Source organism: Thermobia domestica, chromosome 4 (assembly GCF_964235325.1).
Source record: "Thermobia domestica chromosome 4, izTheDome1.hap1.1, whole genome shotgun sequence".
NCBI classification, from domain to species: Eukaryota; Metazoa; Arthropoda; class Insecta; order Zygentoma; family Lepismatidae; genus Thermobia; species Thermobia domestica.
Genome location: NC_137457.1, coordinates 293,640,479 through 293,661,855, shown reverse-complemented (window position 1 = coordinate 293,661,855; position 21,377 = coordinate 293,640,479). Strand labels below are relative to the sequence as shown.

The window sequence follows — 21,377 nt, the reverse complement described above, 5'->3', positions numbered from 1 at the left end:
TGTTAGTTAATGTGCTAGCGAGGACCAAGTGTTGAAATACGCATTTGTGAGCACGGCACACATACGACACTCAGAGGGTTGACGGAAGTTTTCACTTTCGGAGGGCACCTTGTCTTTTGAACCTCATTTCATCATCTCTTTCTTTTTCATCTTCATTTGGGCTGCGGCCCTAGGCTGTATCATCACGATGGCAGACTCTGGCAATATCAATGGACAAACGAATCTTGGCAAACACTCGGGCTTACCAGCTATATCTCCTATTCCCAGTACTTCATTATCACAACCTGCACACATCGGTCAATCCAGTCGCACTCGTACCCGACACTTTTCTTGGGGTCATGAACCAATTAATGTATCGCGAGATAGGCATCAATCTAACGAATCTACGCAATCCGCGAAACGCATCAGGTCTCGGTCTCGATCACCAGTAGCATCAATGGACATCGAAGTCGATCAACGACAACATACAGGTGCATCGTCTGCGGTATCTCCTACCATTTCATCTCACGCCAATCTCTTTCATTACATTCTTACTGATTTTGATGCTAAGTACACAAACCCTAAAATGATTTGTCTCCAAATCGTTAAGTATGTTCCTCGGGTACGGGACACCCTAGTTCAAATCGTCAAAACCAAAAAGGCTATATCTTAAAGTCTAAAGATCCGAATTTTGGTATCACAGTCCGAAATAAAGCTTCTTACGAAATTTTTGGCAAGAACGCTAAGCTTACCAAACTCGCCGATAAGCGACCGAAACAGCAGCCACCTCCTCGAAAGCCACCGTACCTGTCGGTTGTCATTAGGGGTGTCTCCCCCGATTTAATTGATGAAGAAATTCAAGAGGGATTAACACAAGAGGGGATTTCAGTTGATAAATGTATTCGTATTCGCAATAATAATGGACCAACATATATGGTACGAATTCTATCGCAACGGCAAGATTCTATCGACTATTTTCTGAGATTTGGTGCACCCATATCGCGTTGAACCATCTAGAACGCAGGGTCCACTACCAATTCGTTGCGAAAAGTGTCAGTTATATAATGACCACACCAGTGGCGGAGCCAAGGGTGGGCCTGGGGGGCCAGGCCACCTTGCTCAAAATCTTGGCCCCCCTAGCGCCCCCCCCCCACACAGAGTGATACTGCTATAGGTCGACAAACGGTGAGTTATAGGGATGCGCTCAAGTCGAGTCGAGACAGAATTTTCCAGACAAAATTCGAGTCGAGACACAGCTCTTCCAATAAAAAAATATATATTTTTCGAGTCGAGACATCACTTTTACAGCACATTTTCGAGACGAGACAGACTCAAATCTTGTCTCGTGCGCATCCCTAGTGAGTTAATAGTGGCCGCAAGTTAAACTACTACCGAAACATATCTCGACAATAAAGTTACCAACTGCAGAATATCGTATGTTGCAATAGTTTGCGTTCCGAGCAAAAATCTTCAGGCTCCTTTTTGTTTGTAGTACAGCAAGATCTAATTTATCTAAATCTGTAAGGTGCATGCATTGACCTCAGCATCTGAACGTTCCTTTTAACCTCTGTCCCTTATTTGGTTGTCTTTGTTTTCGAAAAAAAAAAAGCAAAATCGGTCTGCATTCTGATTTGCTTCAATGTTGAAAGTCATACTAAAATAAGAGATGTTTACTTACAAATAGCATGCACTGCAGTGAAACATTTCACTTGTGTTGGACGAAAGAAGTCTTCGTACACTAAGTAATTAATTTCCATCGATTATGGCGACATAGAACAAATGCATAGCATCCATTAAATAATTTGGTATTATTATTATTATTATTATTATTATTATTATTATTATTATTATTATTATTATTATTATCAAATAATATCGAGAGGTCTTGTTTAATATACAGTAAAAGAAGAGAGCAGAAGTTTTTATTATTTCTGTCATTCTCTCTGCTGTTCGTATCCTAATAGTTCGAGAAAATTAAGATACTGAATACTACACCAACTGAGTACCAATACCTACTATTTACTACTGGTACTGGTTCTCCTTCTCGTCTACCTTCTGGTCTTGCCTATACTACGTCTAATTTCCTAACGCTCTTGGCCGTGGCAACTTAGTAGAAACCTTCTGCTGCGATGTTAATAAGCGATACTAGCGATCTCCAAGGAAAACGGAGTCAGCGCTTGGTGGACCTATTCTACTAACTAAAGTTTGGGGAAACGAGCCTAACAAAAATCAGTGATTTTCTATAAATAAATTTTTCAGAAGTATTTTCTTTTAAACTATTTTAACTGTAGCTTAATCCCAAAACTGCTACTACTAGAGAAATTTCGAAATTTATCACAGAGCCAGTGCTACAATCTCCTGATTACTAACCATCAGGTAAGGTACCGAGATGATACAATTTGGTCGCGGCAGTAATGGTGTTTTGTGTAAAAGTGTAGTGTTATGACCAGGTAGTATGATCCTGTTATCTGATGTTTGTGGGACTGGTCTACAGATGTTCCATTCAGTAAGTTCAGTCAGTGAATACCAATTTTTATCACAGATTTATATTAATTCCGCGTCAAAATATGCATTTCTGAGAACATTAAGCATTTCTGAGAAAATTACATTGTAGGAATTATGCAGAACAGTAAATCAGTGGTGACATGGATTTTCAACAGGATATACTAATTAATGCCCCTTCTTCAAATCTAATCTCAAAACTAACAAGATTAATTTAGCATCGACTACAGGATAGTAGCGTTATTTCAACTACATTTGAATTTATTTTAAGGCTTTGAAACATCCGAGACTCAGAGGATAGGAATAAGGGAAGGAAGAATCTTGGTAATCTCCTCAGTTGAAATATTTATCCACGAGGGATCAATCACACCATCTTCCGAATCTTAAGCTTATGTTCTACCGCTGAGCTTTGGCCATTCGGTGTGGGTGTGAAGTGTTTGTGTATTTGAATTCACGTTAAATTCTAAAAAAGTAGTGAAGGTAAACAAACGAAAGAAATAAAAGGACCACATATACTTCTTTTGCTGTAAGGAGTCCCGATTTAAATGTCTGCTCTAACACTGATATTAGGGAAAGAAAAACATATTTCCTCTTTTTGCTTCAAAGAGTACTCACTTCATAATTTTAATAACGTAAAGGCACATTCATTACTCAGGTTTAGAGCTCAAGGGTAAAAGTAACCAAAAGTAATTGAATTACGGCCAGATCAAAACAAGATCCTGGAACCGGGGCAGTTGCCCGGGCGCCAGCAAGCTAATATGTGTGTTTATTGGTGTGGATGTAGATGAAAGGGGTACTAATTGCAAAATTTGCCCTGAGCACCAAATGTCTAGTTTCGTCACTGATTAGGCTACCATTTTTTAGAGCGTGAAATTTTGACATTTTTCTGAAATATTAAGAATACATGATAATTATTGGCAGTTTACTTTAGAGTGAAACTTAAGCTTCAAGAGCAAGGCTTATAATTTAAAGTGGGCTGGAACGGCAAATCACTGTCCTGTTAGAGTTCAGTTCCTGTTTCTGTGCGACGTTTGTCTCGTAAGCACTTTTGTCCACGTACATCACATTTTACTTTATTATTATTATTAATAATAATACAGTTTATCTACCAAACAACTATTATTATTATTATTGTGCGGTATTAAACCAAATCTGGAACTTGTGATATTTATTTACTTCCATCATTCCATCCGGGAAATAAATGTCATCTATACGAGATGGAATGTTTTCGGGTAAAATTTAATATTACTGCTGCCATACTGTAACTTTGAGCTTCGCCTTATTTTAAGTAGATGCAGACATGTCGGAAGATTTGATTCTTGTAGATTCACTAGTTCAAACGCTGTCGAAAATGTGGTCTGGAGAATATGACTCTCAACGAACAACATTCGAACAAATTTATCAAGAATATTTATGGATATGCATAGAAAATGGTCCTGAAATTCCAGAGCCGGAAACAGATAGGCTACAGGGGTTCCTCCTGGAAACGAATTAGACATGCCCCATCGAAATATCACAGATTCGTTTTGTATTAATCTCTTCCTTCATTGGAGGCAGAAAACGAATTTTCTAAAGATAATATACTAAGAGACATTTTTCTGCCTACTATTGATAAAGCAATCACTGAGACGGAAAAACGCTTTGGATCATGTAGCAAAATCATTAAATCAATCACCACTCTACATCCAAAAGGTGAAAACTTTCTAAATTACAACATTGTGGACCATATGGCCCAGTATTATGAAAGTGATCTGGAAATATTTAAATGTAAAGTCAAAATCCTCCCAAATACAATTAAGTTGTATGAAGACGAGAGAAAACCAAAGTTGATTCCTTGGTGAATTTCGTTGATCTTTGCGTCTACAAAAACGCATTCCTAGAAACTTACAAGTTAGATATAATCTCTGCGACTATATCAGTTTCTAGTGCTACATGTGAAAGGCCATTCTCATGTTTGAAAAGATTAAAGATATATAGGCAATTCAATGACTGATGATAGGTTGAAAAACTTAGGATTATATTGAAGAAAATTGCTAAATCGTTAGATCTTGAAGTTGTTGATAAGTTTGCTGCTGCCCACAAGAATAGAAAGATCCTCTTTTAAGTAGAGGCATGAACCTCTAAGTTATTTTCTTGACCTGTAAAAGTGTATTTCTCTGCTTCCACTTAAATCTACCAGCCACACATATTTTAAATGCAGCAATTAAATTACTACTTACTTATATTGGAAATCAATTGTATTAATGTATCCTAGTTGTTTAAAGTAGTAAATTCATACATTTTCACCGTAAAAGAGTAAAATCATGAACAACAAAGATGAAAACATTCACCTTGAAAACACACACACACACACACACACACACACACACACATATATATATATATATATATATATATATATATATATATATATATATATATATATTGCTATATATATATATATATATATATATATATATATATTGCTATATATATATATATATATATATATATATAGGGTGTTTAATAAGTGATGGTCATAAATTAAACCATAGATAGTACTCGCCAAAACTAACAAAAAAGTCTTAGTAAACATATGTCCGCAAACGCATCGTAACGGAGATAGGGGCTATCGAAAGTGTGGGAAAATGAAGTTTAGAGACGAATATCTCAAAAAGTATGAATTGGACAGAGGGCGGTCCAATGAATGACTATCGAAGTCAGACCTGCGCTATGCAGAAATGCATGGTAGATTACTCTGCAATGAGCACACAAGAAATTCCCCAAAGAAACGAAGGGATTCCCGGAAAAATGTCCAAGGAAAGGGGGCTCGAGATGAACATCGAGGGCGAGTCTATCCACCAGTAATTCATAAGTCGTAGTACCAGGTCGAAAGCTCGAAAAGATACAAAATGGCAGACAATGTTTATTTGTCTTGTGTTGTTGCATAACTAGCAGGAAATGAGAGATGCACTCGAAGTGTGGTGATGTACGTTGTAAATGGATCCAGGAAGTATTCCGACAACTAATGCATACGTACAAGTGTGGCAGCACTTAGGTAAATCAAACGGTATGCAAGGCACTTATGAAGGATAATGTGCTAAGCAGTTAACGTAACGAATATGCGCCAACTGGATTGTAATGGGAAAAACATGACAACATTCGAGTATGTGGGAGGCGAATCTGAAACATTCCGCATGTTGAACGCGTAAGTGTATTACAACAAGCAAAAAATGATGGACATGTCTTTATCCATATCAACAAACAGAAATCGTCATGTTGGTAATGTGTACAGTATAATTCATAAGGTAAACAGTAAATACCCAGATGTGTAACCACAGAAGAGATGCATGAGGAATTAACTTACCTCTATCATTAAAGTAAATGTTGGAAGTGTCGTCCATTCATGTGAATGCATGTTCGTACCCGTCTTCGCACAGATCCACGTACTCGTGATAACATGTCGGCATCCTGTTCAATTCGTCCGCAACATTGTTCCACCCTTTCTTGAAGGTCTTCTAATGTTGCAACAGGGATAGAATAAACTTGCGATTTCACATGGCCCCAGAGAAAGAAATCTAAAGGATTTAAGTCCGGGGAGCGCGGTGGCCAAGCAATACGACCCGCACGTACTATCCACTTTCTTCCGAATCGGGCATGTAAATGTTCTCTGACATGGTTAAAGAAATGTGCTGGCGCTACATCATGCATAAATCACAGTCTCTGACGCCTATCCAGAGGTATATCTTCGAGTAGGAGTGGCAAATCATGTTGGAGAAATCGCAAATATAAGATCCCAGTTAATGCATTAAGATGAAAGAATGGTCCTACTAGCTGATCACCTAAGAGTCCTACCCACACATTTAAGGAAAACCTATGCTGATGTCCTAACTCCACTATTGCATGTGGATTCTCAAGGGCCCATACATGAGAATTGTGAAAATTTACAGTGCCATCCCGGGTGAATTGTGCTTCATCAGTAAATAGGACGTCATCAGTGAAATGAGGATTGCCAGTAATTTGTCTGCGAAGCCACTGACAAAACTGCATTCTCGCCGGAAAGTTTGTGGGGGTCAGAGGTTGGACACGTGGCAGATGGTATGAGTACAACTGCTGTTCATGGAGAATGTGCCATACGAGAGCATTGGATACGCGTTCGGCAAGTCCCACACGTCTTGTGCTCGTTTCTGGGTTTTCGTCCACTGCCTGTAGCACCCGTTCTTCTAATTCAGGGGTATGTACTGTCTTTGGCCTTCCCGGTCTGGAACAATGTGTAAAGTTCCCATGTTCTCGTAGCCGCTGATGTATTCTGATGAATGTTCTTCGGTCTGGTTGCTGTCTCGTAGGGAAAGTCTCGCGATATAACCTAGCGGCCTCTACCGCATTCCCGTTTGCTTTGCCGTACATACAGTCATGTCAGCATACTCAATATTACTGTAGATTGTATCAATGGCAAAGTGAACAATAATTTAGCAACACACTAATAGCACTAATTAACACTGCACAACAGTATCCCTGTGGCTTTGCAACACTACTGAAACTATTGCACTGTTCCTTGCAATACGGTGAAGTAAGTACACCCACAACACTGTAAAGGCGGGCGCATTTGACATCTCTTCAATACACAGAACTACTACATTCACTGTAGGCGAGAAAGACAAGTGAAGACAACGAACCTCTACACTCTGAATCATTCTCCCAAGCGACTACTCCGGTACGACGAAAGCATGTAGACCTGTAGCAGAACTCTTCAGGCAACATAATAAACAAACGTGGAAAGGCAAGCGTGTTTCCAATTCACGTCTGTAATCGAAACAATGTAGTGTTCTTTCATTCCATATTTCCTGGCTTACCAGCTGATTGACAAGAACTGCGTGCACAGTTTTTTTCTTTACGTATACGTACAGGGGAAACCAAATAATGAGCAACCTACATGCGCTCGATTGATTGAGTTATTGTTGCTTTAAACAAGCTTAGGAGCTTTGAAGGATGGGACCTACGATTTGGAAAATCTGGGATCAGAACCACTGCATTTAGTGGGCACTTCAGCGGATTTGAACCCGCAACATCATGCACCCAAGGTGAGCTCAACGTCTGTTGGAACTCAGATTCAGTATTTCCAGCTGGCTTGCATGTTCTGCCAGTGTTCCTTTTGGTCATTCCAATTATTTTCGCGCATCGTTTGTTTACCTTGGTATTGGTACAGTAAAGGACTACCCTGTACATGTGCATTCGTCTTAAGAATGTGCTCTGAACTAGTTCACAACATGCATCACCACCTTTCTTCATAGGCTTTATCATTTCCTGCTAGTTATGCAACCACACACGGCACGTAAACATTGTCCGCCATTTTGTATCTTTTCGAGCTTTCGACCTGGTACTACGACTTATGAATTACTGGTGGGTAGACTCTTCCTCGATGTTCATCTCGAGCCCCCTTTTCTTGGACAATTTTCCGTGAATCCCTCCGTTTCTTTGCGGAATTCCTTGCGCGCGCATTGCAGAGTAATCAACCATGCTTTTCTGCATAGCGCAGGTCTGACTTCGATAGTCATTCATTGGATCGCCCTCTGTCCGATTCATACTTTTTGAGATATTCGTCTCTAAACTTCATTTTCCCACACTTTCGACAGCTCCTATCTCCGTTACGAAGCGTTTGCGGACATATGTTTACTAAGACTTTTTAGTTAGTTTTGGCGAGTACTATCTACGGTTTAATTTATGACCATCACTTATTAAACACCCTATATATATATATATATATATATATATATATATATATATATATATATATATATATATGAAAAAATTCATTCATTGGAGATGGCCCCCTCAAAATTTTCTTGTGCCCTTCATTGCCCCCCCCCTGAGAAAAATTCTAGTTACGCTACTGGACCACACTACGGCCAATTGTCGTAATCAACCTAAATGTGGTTACTGCTCCGGGCCTCATGACACTAAAACCTGCCCCAACTTAAAAGGACCACCAAAATGCAATACATGTGGCAGTGGGCTTCACCCTACATATAGTTATCGGTGTAAGGGTAAACCAGCACCCATACCTGAGCATCCGAAACTAACTGTTCCATTAAAAACAGCTGACAAAACCACACCACCTACACAATCAATATTACCTCCGCTAACTGTCGAAGACCTCATACGCTATGTTAGCCTGGTGCTACAAAACATCTTTCCTTTTCAGCGAGCTCTTATTATTCAACACATCATTTCTGCTGCTAAATCAATTTTTAACATTAATCTTCATGCAACTTATTCTAATAATTATGTGCATTTTCACATTGGAACCCTGGAAACCGATGTTAAAAACCATCTGCACAGTCTTCTTCATAATGGGGATTTCCTTTCTTTTTGTCAATATTCGATCTTTTTGTCAACATAAACTATTACTAGAAACTTTATTACTAGAAGATCAAATTAATGTTTTTGCTTTAAACGAAACCGCCTTAAAACCGAGTATGTTTGCTCGTATTCCTGGATATGAACTAAAGTGCTGCGACTTCCAAGATGAAGCTCAACGGGCCCAAGGAGGAGTAGCAATAGGATATTTTCCTAAGTATCCAGTTCGAGCATATATTCCACATGCTTTAGCTAATCTCTCAGAGTACCTACTTATCAGCATATACTTTCCATCAATCATTATCAATTTTAGTACAATCTATGTCAGACCACGTCAACCTATACCATTAGAATATTTCCGATATATAGCCAACAATTTTCGCAATATTGTAATCATGGCGGACATTAATATCCATAATCGAACTAATCGCGAAAAATCCGACTTTCAGGAGTACATAAGTAACGATCTTCAGCTCCATCTACATGTTTTGCCTGCACACACCAGACCTATTAGTCAAACTACACCGGATGTCGTCATTACCTCTATGAATCTCCTTGACGATTGCCAGCTTGCAGTACTAGATTCTATTGGAAGTGATCACCATCCAGTTAAATTAACATTCACTCGGGGACAACCCCCACGCCCTGTATATGCACCTCGTCTCATTCCGAGGTATGATAAAGCGAATTGGCCTCATTTCCGGGAAGAACTAGAGCACTCTATTTCCAGCATAAAGTCTCCAACTACTGAAACTGAACTTGCTTCCTGTCTTTCTACTATTACTACAGCAATTCAAACCAGTGCCCATCAGCACATTCCGTTGCAGCAAGTACAGCCTCATAAACCGGCCCTACCACCATCATATCTTACGCTCATCCAGAAAGCCCGACATCAACTTCGGGAATATTATCGAACCGGGAATGAGGCATGTCTTCGGCAGCACCGCCAATGGCAACGAGCTGTTCATAGCTACCTTGTTGCATATAAACGCCGCAATTGGATCAAAACATGTAACACCTTATCCGAGGAAGCGCATCCATCTCGCTACTGGAAGCGATTTCATCAACTGACTGGCAAGAACACCACAATAACTTATCCGTTAGTTGCAGATGGCATTCCTCTGTTCTCCGACGAAGAAAAAGCAAATGCCTTTGCTTCACAGCTCCAGACTGCTTTTACACCAACAGCGGCCTCTAAACGCTCTGAACGAAAATACCTCTCTTGCATTCCCGCTTTACAACCTTCAACAAATCATATCATTGATCCGGAGCATCCACTCACTGCCCCCATTACTACAGATGAACTCCATACTGCATTAAAGAGGAAGAAGAACACAACACCTGGGATTGATAATATCTCTTATCGACACATAAAAGAAGCTCCATACTCATTTCTGCTCATCCTGGCAACAATATATACTTTCATACTCCAAACTGGTTTCTATCCACCTGACTGGAAAGTTTCAAAAGTTTGCATGTTTCATAAGCCTGTACATTCTGTTTCTTCATACAGACCAATCCAACTCACCTCTGTATTCAACAAGCTCTTGGAAAAAATCATTGTCTGCCGACTTCATAAATACCTTGAAACTACTAGTCTCCTACTTATTCATCAAGCAGGATTTCGGCCTAGTTTCTCCATCCATGATCAATTCTTACGTCTCAGCACCTTAATTACAAATCAGTTTAACAAAGGTTTTCCTTCCTGCCTCATTCTAACGGACTTGGAGAAGGCTTTCGATAAAGTGTGGCACAATGGTCTAATTCAAAAACTCCAGTCATTTAAACTCCCCATCTGCTATTTAAGGTTAATCTACACTTTCATTACAAATCGGATTGTGTATGTTGCAGTTGGTAATACACTCTCTTCGCCTATGTTTCCACTTACTGGAGTTCCACAAGGATCTGCACTCAGCCCATTATTATATATTCTTTACGCTTCAGACATTCCTTCAGTACCACGTAATGTTTTCACTTTCCAATATGCAGACGATACAGCTTTTCTTGCACTTGGCAGCACTGTCCAGCATATTACCCGTGCTCTACAAACAACTCTCGATAACTTCATCAAGTGGTGCCAGAGATGGCATTTAACTATCAACAATGACAAAACGCAAGCACTGGTCTTCCTAATACCTAACAGACGTTCCAGAGTCTACCGAAATCCGACACTCTTGCGAGTAACTGTCGATGGGTATCTTGTACGCCCTACCAACACTGCTACGTACTTGGGTGTCGTCTTTGATTCAAAACTGACTTGGAATGCACACTTGCAAAAACTGAGAGCTAAGGCTACTATTCGATTAAATCTTTTACGTCGTCTTACAGGCACATCTTGGGGCCTCAAACTCGATGTCTTACTCCATACCTATAAGATGTTTCTCCGACCTATTCTCACTTTCGGACATACGGCTTGGTCCAATGCTTTTATTTCCTTCTACGAAAAACTTAGCATATTAGAGCGTCATGCTATTCGACTAGTTCATCGGATTAAACTTCCGTATCCTACGTGGCTCACGTATGAATATATAGACTTTCCGAAGATCACAGACCATATTGCACAACTACGAAATCGTTACATTACGTCTCGCATTGAAACGGGCCATCCACTATTCTTGGATATTCTTCGAACTGACGCTCTCACTGATGCCGCATATCGTTACAAGCATACCCCATTGAATATACTCATTTCCTTATATGTCCGCCATACAGACCTCACAGTAGCAGAACGCGACATTTATGCCATTTATATCATTCATGCTCATATTCCTCATGTTTTTCCATCTTAACACAGAGATCCTCACAACTAACAAGGGCTTCCCCCTGTGATCATTAGTCCCGAGTCGCCCCGGGACAGGAGATTTAACCTGCATCTGTCTGACTAATTTCTATCTGTTTGTGATGTGACGGCACTTCATCTCATCTTTCATTTTCATTATCGTACATTTTCACATCAGCACTATCTCACATTATATTGGTATTCTTGCACATTTGCACCTATTTTCTTCTCAATTATATTTCGCTATTCACGTGATAACCTGTATTTATAATTTTTTTGCCTTATTTAATTTATTTGTCCTTCGTTGTATATTCACATGTGGTATTTTCATTGTACTAACTTCTTTTGTGTACCTTATCATAAAAATATAAATGAAAATAAATAAAGTTCAGAAATGGAAATAAAAGAAAGAAAAAAAGAAAAGAAAAACATGCAAATGATGCTATAACCCTTCTCAATACTGATGCACAAATACCGCTGTAACTAATCAAACTTCACTTAGCCCATCCCATTCTTTCAAAAACTACATTTGTATAGAAAATCACATGCCACAGAGAGGGCGTAACCCTCTAAGAGGCAGGAAAAATCTATAATTTTCCAGCAACATATTGAATTGATGAGTCAATTTTCCTATTCTCCTTTAAAAAAAAATCTCAAAATATCTTTTGCTCCGAGGGAAACACTTGTATCTCATTAACAAGAGGTAGTTAACTACAAAATTAAAATGTGCATATGTGCCAAAAAGAAAATTAAACAGTATATATAAAAACATTATGTAGTAATTTTTTCTAGTACTGTAGCCCTATATTGTTATGATTACTGTATATACATTATTTAAAAGTAGCTGTCGTGTCTTGCTTATTAGAATTTTACAATCAAGTAATATCAGAAATCCTATTCTAAAAATGCACCAATCACACTTATTTTCTATAAGTTGGCCAGTTTTCAATGGAACCGATGGTGGTCAACACAGACAAGTTTCACTGTACTTCAACTGGCAATGCGCTGGTAGCAGGAATTACGAAGGGCATTTTTTTTTTTTTTTGTAACGGTTTGCGTCAAAGCAAAGCAAAATTTGCGATTTAGTTTCCGATGATCAGCATATAATGACTTTCTTTTAAAATTTTTTGCATTGTGTTGCACCCAGTATTTTGTGAAGACAAATACGGAATATAGCCATTACACTGTCCGTCTAATGTTAACTCATGTGACAGTTTCTTCGTATTTAGTATCTCTTATGCTCGATAGATGACACTATAATTGCAATTGCCTCATATTTAAAAATATTTCAAGGCACAGAATCTATTGAAAAGTAATAAAAGCATAATTGATAGAAGATAATCTTCATTTTGGAAGAAAGGAGTGTAACAAATTTAATTTGCAACATATTTTACAAAATTATACTCAATATTCCAAAACCCATAGCGTTTAATAAGAAACAAAAGAATAAATTAAAGAATAACAGTGCCGGAATACAAAATGACTACCTGCAATTGAAATCTCGTGACCACGAGATTATTTTTTGGTGGGAGTATTAGTAGAAGTTACTTCGGTAATTCCTAATTCTCCTAATAAATTGATCAGGTGATACATTACAGTCACAAAGTAAGAAGAAAGAAACTCGATCACGATCTCCTTGCAGTCAAGCATCCAATAGTGACATAGATGATCAAAATATGGACATTGCTTCAAACCAACCTCCACCAATTTTCAATTTTCTTCTGACCAATGCTGACACTAAATACTCAAATCCAAAACATATCCTAATCCAACTGATGAAATACTATCCAAGAGCCGATATATCAGAAATAGTCTTCACTCGAAACGGAATCATCATCAAATCTCCAGACCAAAATTTCGCTACTACGATCCGAAACAAAGCAGGCTTTCACATTTTTGGCTACAAAGCCAACATTCAAGCTCTCTCATCAACCAGAAAAAAGCAACCACCACCACCTAGACGTCAGCCCATGTTCTCAGCAGTAATAAAAGGCGTTCCACCGGCCTATTCTGACGAAGAAATCCTTGATGAATTACGACTCAAATGTTATGAAATACATAAATGCATTCGTATCAAGTGTCAGTCAGGCCCCATCTATCTTGTTCGAGTCCTCACAGCATCCAAAGAAACAGTAGACGATCTGCTTCAAAATGAAGCCTATATCTATCGCAGACGACACAGAGTAGAACCATCTCGCACTTCACCACCACTTCCTATCCGCTGCGAACGCTGTCAAACATATGCTTCTCACTTGACTAAAAACTGTCCAAACTCACCTCGCTGTGGACACTGCAATGAGGACCATACTACTATCAACTGTCCTAACCTCAAAAAACCACCTCTATGCAATACCTGCCATCAACAGCACCCAACCTATAGCTACAAATGTCATCAAAAACCTGCTCCACCAACTGATAAACCTGACCTATCCGTTCCAATCCGCACGAGCGATTCCGCTACACCACCCGCTAATTCCTTACGAGAACCCATTACGGCAGAAGACTTGCTCCGCTTCACGACGCTTATTCTTCAGAATATCCACCCTTTCTTACGCCCACACATTCTCATGCAAGTCGATCACATTGCCCAACAACTATTTGCCCTACAACTTACTGCCACTTATACAGGTCCACACGCTCACTTTTCCATAACATGTACCAAAACAGATCCAGAATGGCCATCCCTGTAAATACAAAACCCATCCAAACAACCTTTCTCATGTTATCAATCACCATGGCAGTCACCTTCCTCTTTCTTAACATTCGATCTCTTGCTACTCACAAAAGAGTTTTTGAACAACTTCTCCGAGAGGAAAAAGTACAGGCTTTTACCCTAAATGAAACCTATCTCAAACCTACCGATTCTCTCCGCATTCCTCATTTTCAATTACAACGTCATGACTGTCCTAGACCTTATCAACGAGCGAATGGTGGCACAGCAATTGGAACCTATCATACTATTCCTGTGCGTCCTCATACTTTCCCAAAACCACATGATCTCCCAGAATATTCCATAGTCACATTGTATCTTCGCACAAAAATCATTACTCTCTGCACCATATATGTCAGACCAGGCCACCCTATTCCCTACGAATTTTTTCAATACATCGACAATACGTTCAGACATTATATAATCATGGCAGACATCAATATTCATAGTCGCCCACAGACAGAGAAACCACATTTTCACAACTATGTTTCTAATATTCTAGCCGTCGACTACCATCATCTACCATCACCATCACGCCCAATAAGCAATACTTCACCCGACATTGTTATCAGTACTCCTTCTCTGACTATTCACAATCTCCGAGTTCTACCACCTTCCGGCAGTGATCATGCTCCGATACTCCTTGATCTAATTATCACCGCACATCCCAAAACACAACCCCCGCCAATTCATTTCTTTGACTACACTCGTGCAAACTGGGCTAATTTTCAAACCGATCTCACAACTTCATTACAAAATTTACAGGAGCACACTAGTGAAGAAGAACTCTATAATCTTGTGGACCAAATCACAACATCCCTTGACACAGCCACCCAAAATAATATCCCTCTTCGTGCACGTCATCCGCACAAACCTCCAATACCTCCACAATATCGATCTATCATTGCTGCTTCTAGACGCTCTTTCCGTGACTTCCAACGTACACGTAATTCTATATCATTAGAACATCATCGTCGCTGGAATCGCATGCTCCACAATTGCCTAGATGCCTATAAACGAAAACTTTGGATCTCAGCCTGCAACACACTATCCACTGCCTCGCACCCTACCAAATTCTGGCAAAAATTCCATCAGTTAACTGGCAAGAACCGTCATACTTCATACCCTATCATCTCACATAACAACTCTCTTCAAACCGATACTGACAAAGCAAATGCTTTCGTCTCTTTCTTTCAAGACATTTTTACCCCAACCGTCCAACCTCTTCATCCAACTCTTACCCGCCGTGCTGCACATCTTGCAAATCCGCACGCTCCTCAACTCCAACCCAATCTTCACCACCAACTTACCGCTTCACCTCTTAACGATCTCATAACTCCTGAAGATATCTCTTCCACCATCCGATCAAAACGAAACACAGCCCCCAGCTTTGATCACATTACCTATAAACTCATCAAATCATCTCCTCCCATCTTCTTTTCACTTCTCACAACCATCTACAACTTCATTCTTCGCACCGGATTTTACCCTCCCCAATGGAAAATCTCAAAAACTCTCCTTTTCATCAAACCAAACAAACCTCCTACTGCACTCTCATCATACCGACCAATCCAATTAACATCAGTCCTTAGCAAAATCTTTGAACGCATTCTAGTCAGCCGTCTGCATACTCATCTTTCCGACCATAATCTCGTCCCCCTACATCAAGCCGGCTTTCGCCCACATATTAGTATTTCTGACCAGCTTCTGCTCCTCACCACTGCTATAACAAATCATTATAATACCTCAAAACCATCTTGTCTGTTACTTTTCGATCTGGAGAAGGCCTGTGATAAAGTTTGGCATGCCGGCCTCATCGCAAAACTTCACTCTTTCAATCTTCCTATCTGATACATTCGATGTATACTGTCTTTCCTTTCCAATCATATGACTTATATTAATATCAACCAATCCCTTTCCTATCCGATCTTTCTTCACTGTGGCGTCCCTCAGGGATCTGTCCTTTCACCTCTTCTATATATTTTATATGTCGCCGACATGCCCCCTCTCCCACCAAATGTCTCAGTATACCAATATGCAGACGATACCGCTTTTCTTGCCACATCTAATACTGTTCAAAACATCAACAGAACACTTCAGCAGGCAATTGACGCCTTTACCTCCTGGTGTTCAAAATGACGCCTCACCATCAATTCTCTCAAAACACAAGCTCTTATTTTTCTCCCACCTCGTTGCCACTCACGAATCCATCGCAATCCTTCACTTCTTCACATTCATGTAAATGGTACTTTCATCCGCCCATCATCACAAGTTACCTACCTTGGGATTATCTTTGATTCTAAACTCAGTTGGAAACCTCACCTACAAAAGATTCGATCACAGGCAACGAACCGCTTAAACCTCCTTCGACGGCTAGTGGGCACAGCCTGGGGCTTACATACCGACACCGTCATTACGACTTACAAAGTATTCCTCCGACCTGCTCTCACACATGGCCATATCTGCTGGATCTCTGCCCCTGATGAACTATATAAGACTCGCCATCTCCGAAAGACATGCTCTCCGACTTGCTTATCGTATCAAACTACCAGCACCGACTGCCGACCTCTATCGCCGAATCAACTTTCCACCCATACTTCCGCACTTAGAAACACTTCGCACTAAATATATTACAAAAGTCATTGCAGAACAAAATCCGATATTCCTAGACACCTTTCAACAGGACATAATACATGATACGCCCCCACGTCACCAAGCCACTCCTCTACAACATCTTCTCACTCTATACCATAACACGGTGGCTCAGTGGTAGAGCGTTCACCTCCGGTGCTTGGGGTCCCTGGTTCGATCCCAGCGCGCACCGTGTGGATTTTGTGGTGGACAAACACCGTGCTCGTGGGTTTTCTCGGGGTTCTCCCGTTTCCTCCCACTTTCTTCATTCCACCATTTCGCTCATCCCTCATCATCACCGTCTCCTTTAGCCTAACTGGCATAACCGTGGGACGTAAGACTTAAAAGATTTCATTTCTATATCATAACACTTTAGACGACGATGACCCTCAAAAGGCCGACTTTGCCATTTACCATCCACCTCATCTTAGTCCATGCATTTATCCATCTCTGCGCTAGTGTTCCATCAATGTTGCTAGCAGCGGGCTTCATCTGTCTTCATCGGCCCTGTGACGCCCCAGGGCAGAAGATAACCATTCACTCGTCCATACTAACCTTACCCTTGTGTTTTGTGACATTCACTTGCACTTCATCTCATCTTTCATAACATACCAATAGCCCGGCCTCCAGTTACAGCAATAGTGAATAATCAATGAAACCTACCTACTGCAAATTGGTGTCTCCAAGGATATATTATTTAAAAAAATATATATATATATATATATATATATATATATATATATATATATATATATATATATATATATATATATATATATATATATATACATAAATTTAAAAATGCCCACAACTGAATGAAATAAAATAAAATAAAATAATGCTCGAAACCCTCAATTCCCCCTATAAATAAAGAAAATTCCCTATACCTCTAATCCTAGTCCTGAAGACCCTTTGACCGGCTTAACAAAAAATGCCGGAATATCTTTTGATGTAGTCAGCTAGTTACCATTTTTTTATTGCTAGCCGAAGGCTAGCTCCCTTGCGAGGGTTACGCCCTCTATCCGGGGTGAGAAGTGCAGAGACTGGGGAAGGAAGTATATTGGAGATGGTCTATGGGAACTGAAGAGAAACGGAAAATTCATTTATTTTATTTTTAGATCATAATTTCAGTTTATTGTTTTTTATTGCATTTTATTCAATTTTATTCAACTGTTCAAGGTGACGGAGAATGGTAGGAAAAGTGATGCGGTCGTATAGCTCCTGCGTCGGACTGGGAAGCTTGATCCTATAAGCCAGACGAAATGCGTGCCTTTCAAGAACTTGTAATTTCTGATAGAAAAAAGGTAGTGCAGCAATCCATGCAGGATGACCATATGTTAGTTACTGGGCGTAAGAATACCTTATACGTATTAAGGATTGTAGGGGGTTGCAATCCCCATGTGGTACCAACTAGACGTTTTAGTAAATTTAGCCGAGCATACGCTTTGCGAATGATTGCTTGAAGATGGGGCCGCCAAGTTAAGTGATGATCGATGATGATACCAAGGTAGATAACCTGTTTAGTAGGTGATATTCGTGTGCCGTGAACCTCGAGATTGAGTAGAGTGAGGTTTTTCTGAACCCGAGAACGTTTTCGAGGTAGTATGAAGACGATAGCTTGAGTCTTAGTCGAGTTAATATGAAGGCGTTACTTAGTACACCATCGGAGAAAAGAGTCTATTGCTAGGCGGAGAGCAGAATTGATTTGTTGAATAGTTCTGGCCGTGCAAAGAAAGGCAGTGTCATCTGCATATTGAAAAGTATGAACATTGGGAGGAAGGGTTGGCATATCAGCTACAAACAGAAGGTATAGAAGAGGCGAGAGAGCGGAGCCTTGAGGTACACCAGAATGGATAAAGATCGGATGTGATGAGGAACTATTGATGGTAACATAAGATAGGCGGTTAGAAAGAAAATGGAATATGAAACGGAGGTAGGAGAGCGGAAACCTAAAACGGTGAAGTTTGAACATGAGGGCTAAATGCCACACTTTATCAAAAGCCTTCTCTAGGGCAAAAAGAATGAGGCATGAAGGCCGAGCAGTGTTATAATGATTCGTGATGAGGTTGAGAAGTCGGAGCAATTGATCATTAATGCTGAAATTAGGTCGGAAACCAGCTTGGTGTACAGGCAAGAGATTATATTGAGAAAGATGGTGATGTAGTCTGATGACAATGATGCGCTCAAGAATTTTGCTAAATACGGAGGTTAATTGTATTGGACGGTAAGAAGCAACGGAATCTGGAGGTTTGTTGGGCTTAAGAAACATAAGAGTGGAAGAAGTCTTCCAGTCACAAGGGATGTAGCCGGTCCGGAGAATAAAAGAGTATATATATGAAAGAAGCAGAAGAAGACAATAAGGAGCCTCTTTGATATGACGATAAGTTATGTGGTCGATACCAGGAGCTGTGTTGCGCTTGCGGTTTACGACGGTGGCGATATCAGATGTAGAAATTGGAGCTGTGAGAGGATTGTCGTCTGGAAGAGTGTGTGCTGCACTGGGTTGTAGATAGGGAGATGATAAGTTCAAACGATCACTAGGATGTCTTTGAACAAAATCAGATGGGAACGGGGTGAAGGTAGTCTGCAGGTGGTCTGCAAAGGCGTTTGCTTTCTCTTCATCTGTGTGTAATGGTTGGTTATTAACTAACAGCGGATATGGTGTGCGAGTAAGCTTCCCAGTTAACATATGAAATCGCTTCCAATACTTAGTAGGGTGTGAAGTTTCAGCTAAGTTGTTACACGTCTTCACCCAGTTGCGAAGCTTATGTGCCTTGACGTAGTTACACACAGTGCGCTGAAGTTGGCGATGATGACGAAGAGCTTCTAGATTACCAGTGCGCTGATATTCGCGAAAGAATTCGCGAGAACGATGTATGAGAGGTAGGTAGTTTGGCCGTAAACGTGGTTGGTACCTGGATATTTCAGTTGTGGGTATATGAAGGTCAGAAGCGTGATGAATGGAGTGAGTGAGTTCAGAGACCCGTGCGTAGAGATCATCTTCGGTAGTAGGAGGCTCGATGGTAACCAAATCTTCAGCAATAGTAGGGCGATAGTCATCCCACTTTGCTTGATCAAATCGTGGAACACGACGAGGTTCAGGGAGCAAACGAAGAGTAGAAGCCTGCGGTTGATCGATATGAAGTTTGATGGGAAGGTGATCACTACCTATGGAATCGAACACTTCAAGAGTGCAACGCTGGAAGAGATTGCCAGAAGAAATAACTACGTCAGGTGTAGTATTCGTGATGGGCCTGGTTGCTTTAGGTATATCAAAAACATGGCCGGTGGTATGAGTAGTAATGAAGTCAAGGAAGCTTTGCTTCTGATTATCTGGACGGCTGTGAATATTGATGTCGGCCATTATGATATAATATTTAAAGTTATTGGAGATGTAAAGAAAGAATGAGCGTGGGATGGGGTGTCCAGGGCGTACATATATGGTAGCTACGGTAACGTAAAGGGAGTGGAAGTACAACGTCGTAATGAGATACTCTGGAACATTAGTCAATGCAGGATTATATTGACGGTAACTAATCGAAGAATGGAAGCCAATGGCCACTCCCCCATTTGCTCGGCGTGCTGCGATGGTAGAATCAGTACGGAGTAGGGTGTATCGAGGTATCCTGAACGTCATAGACGGAGTAAGAAGAGTTTCGTTCAGAAGGAAGGCCTGAATAGTTTCTTCGAGAAGGAGCTGTTCGAAGAGAGTGTACTGGGAAGCAAGTGATCGAATATTAAGAAACAGTAAAGAAATACCCATGATTAAGGTGCAGCAGTAGTGTTGGAAGTGGCGGAGGAGACATGTAATTCCTCAAGAGGGGTGGCGTGAAAATAAACATGAGGTCCAGAGTAAGTAGCTTGAAAAGAATATTTAAATATAATGCGGGCTGCATGATTGACCACCTGAAGAATATGCTGACGTAGAAACAGGTGAATGTTCTGCAAAGCGATGGTAAAGAATGAAAGGAGTTGCTGTACGGAAATCGCTTCATCAATAGGTTGTGGTGCTACATGTTGTTGAACTTCTGGTAGGACGGGTCGCAACGGAACAGTGAGCTCCGGATTTAAAGGTTCAGCCGTTGACCGTGCTTTGCAGCGATAGCTATATGTGGGGTGTTGTTCCGGGCACGTAGAGCATTGAGGTGGCTTCGTCAGGTTAGTGCAAGCTTTTGTTTCGTGGTTTCCGCTGCAGTACCCACACTTGCTTGGCTGGGTGCATTTCGATGTTGGATGTGAATTGTATGCTTGGCAGCGCTCACACCTCAATGGTAAAGGTGGTGGCGATTTCGATGGCTCTACTCGATGTTTCTTTTTATAGATGAGGGCACCATGAGTGAGAAGGTCATCAATAGTAGTTTGAGAGTTGGTTAATATTCGTACCATGTAGGTAGCTCCTTGATCGTTTTTAATACGAAGACATTTTAGAATGGAGTGTCC

The 21,377-nt window shown here is 40.4% G+C and overlaps 1 protein-coding gene across 1 annotated transcript; it reads right to left on the bottom strand.

Annotated features, from left to right (window-relative positions):
* Positions 1-17,955: 17,955 nt before the first annotated feature.
* LOC145683171 (uncharacterized) lies at positions 17,956-20,700 on the bottom strand. Its single transcript, XM_081754536.1, has 2 exons — positions 19,338-20,700; positions 17,956-18,017 (listed from the first exon to the last, which is right to left on the bottom strand). The coding sequence occupies exons 1-2, from the start codon at positions 20,698-20,700 to the stop codon at positions 17,956-17,958; spliced, it is 1,425 nt and encodes a 474-aa protein (XP_081610662.1).
* Positions 20,701-21,377: the final 677 nt, after the last annotated feature.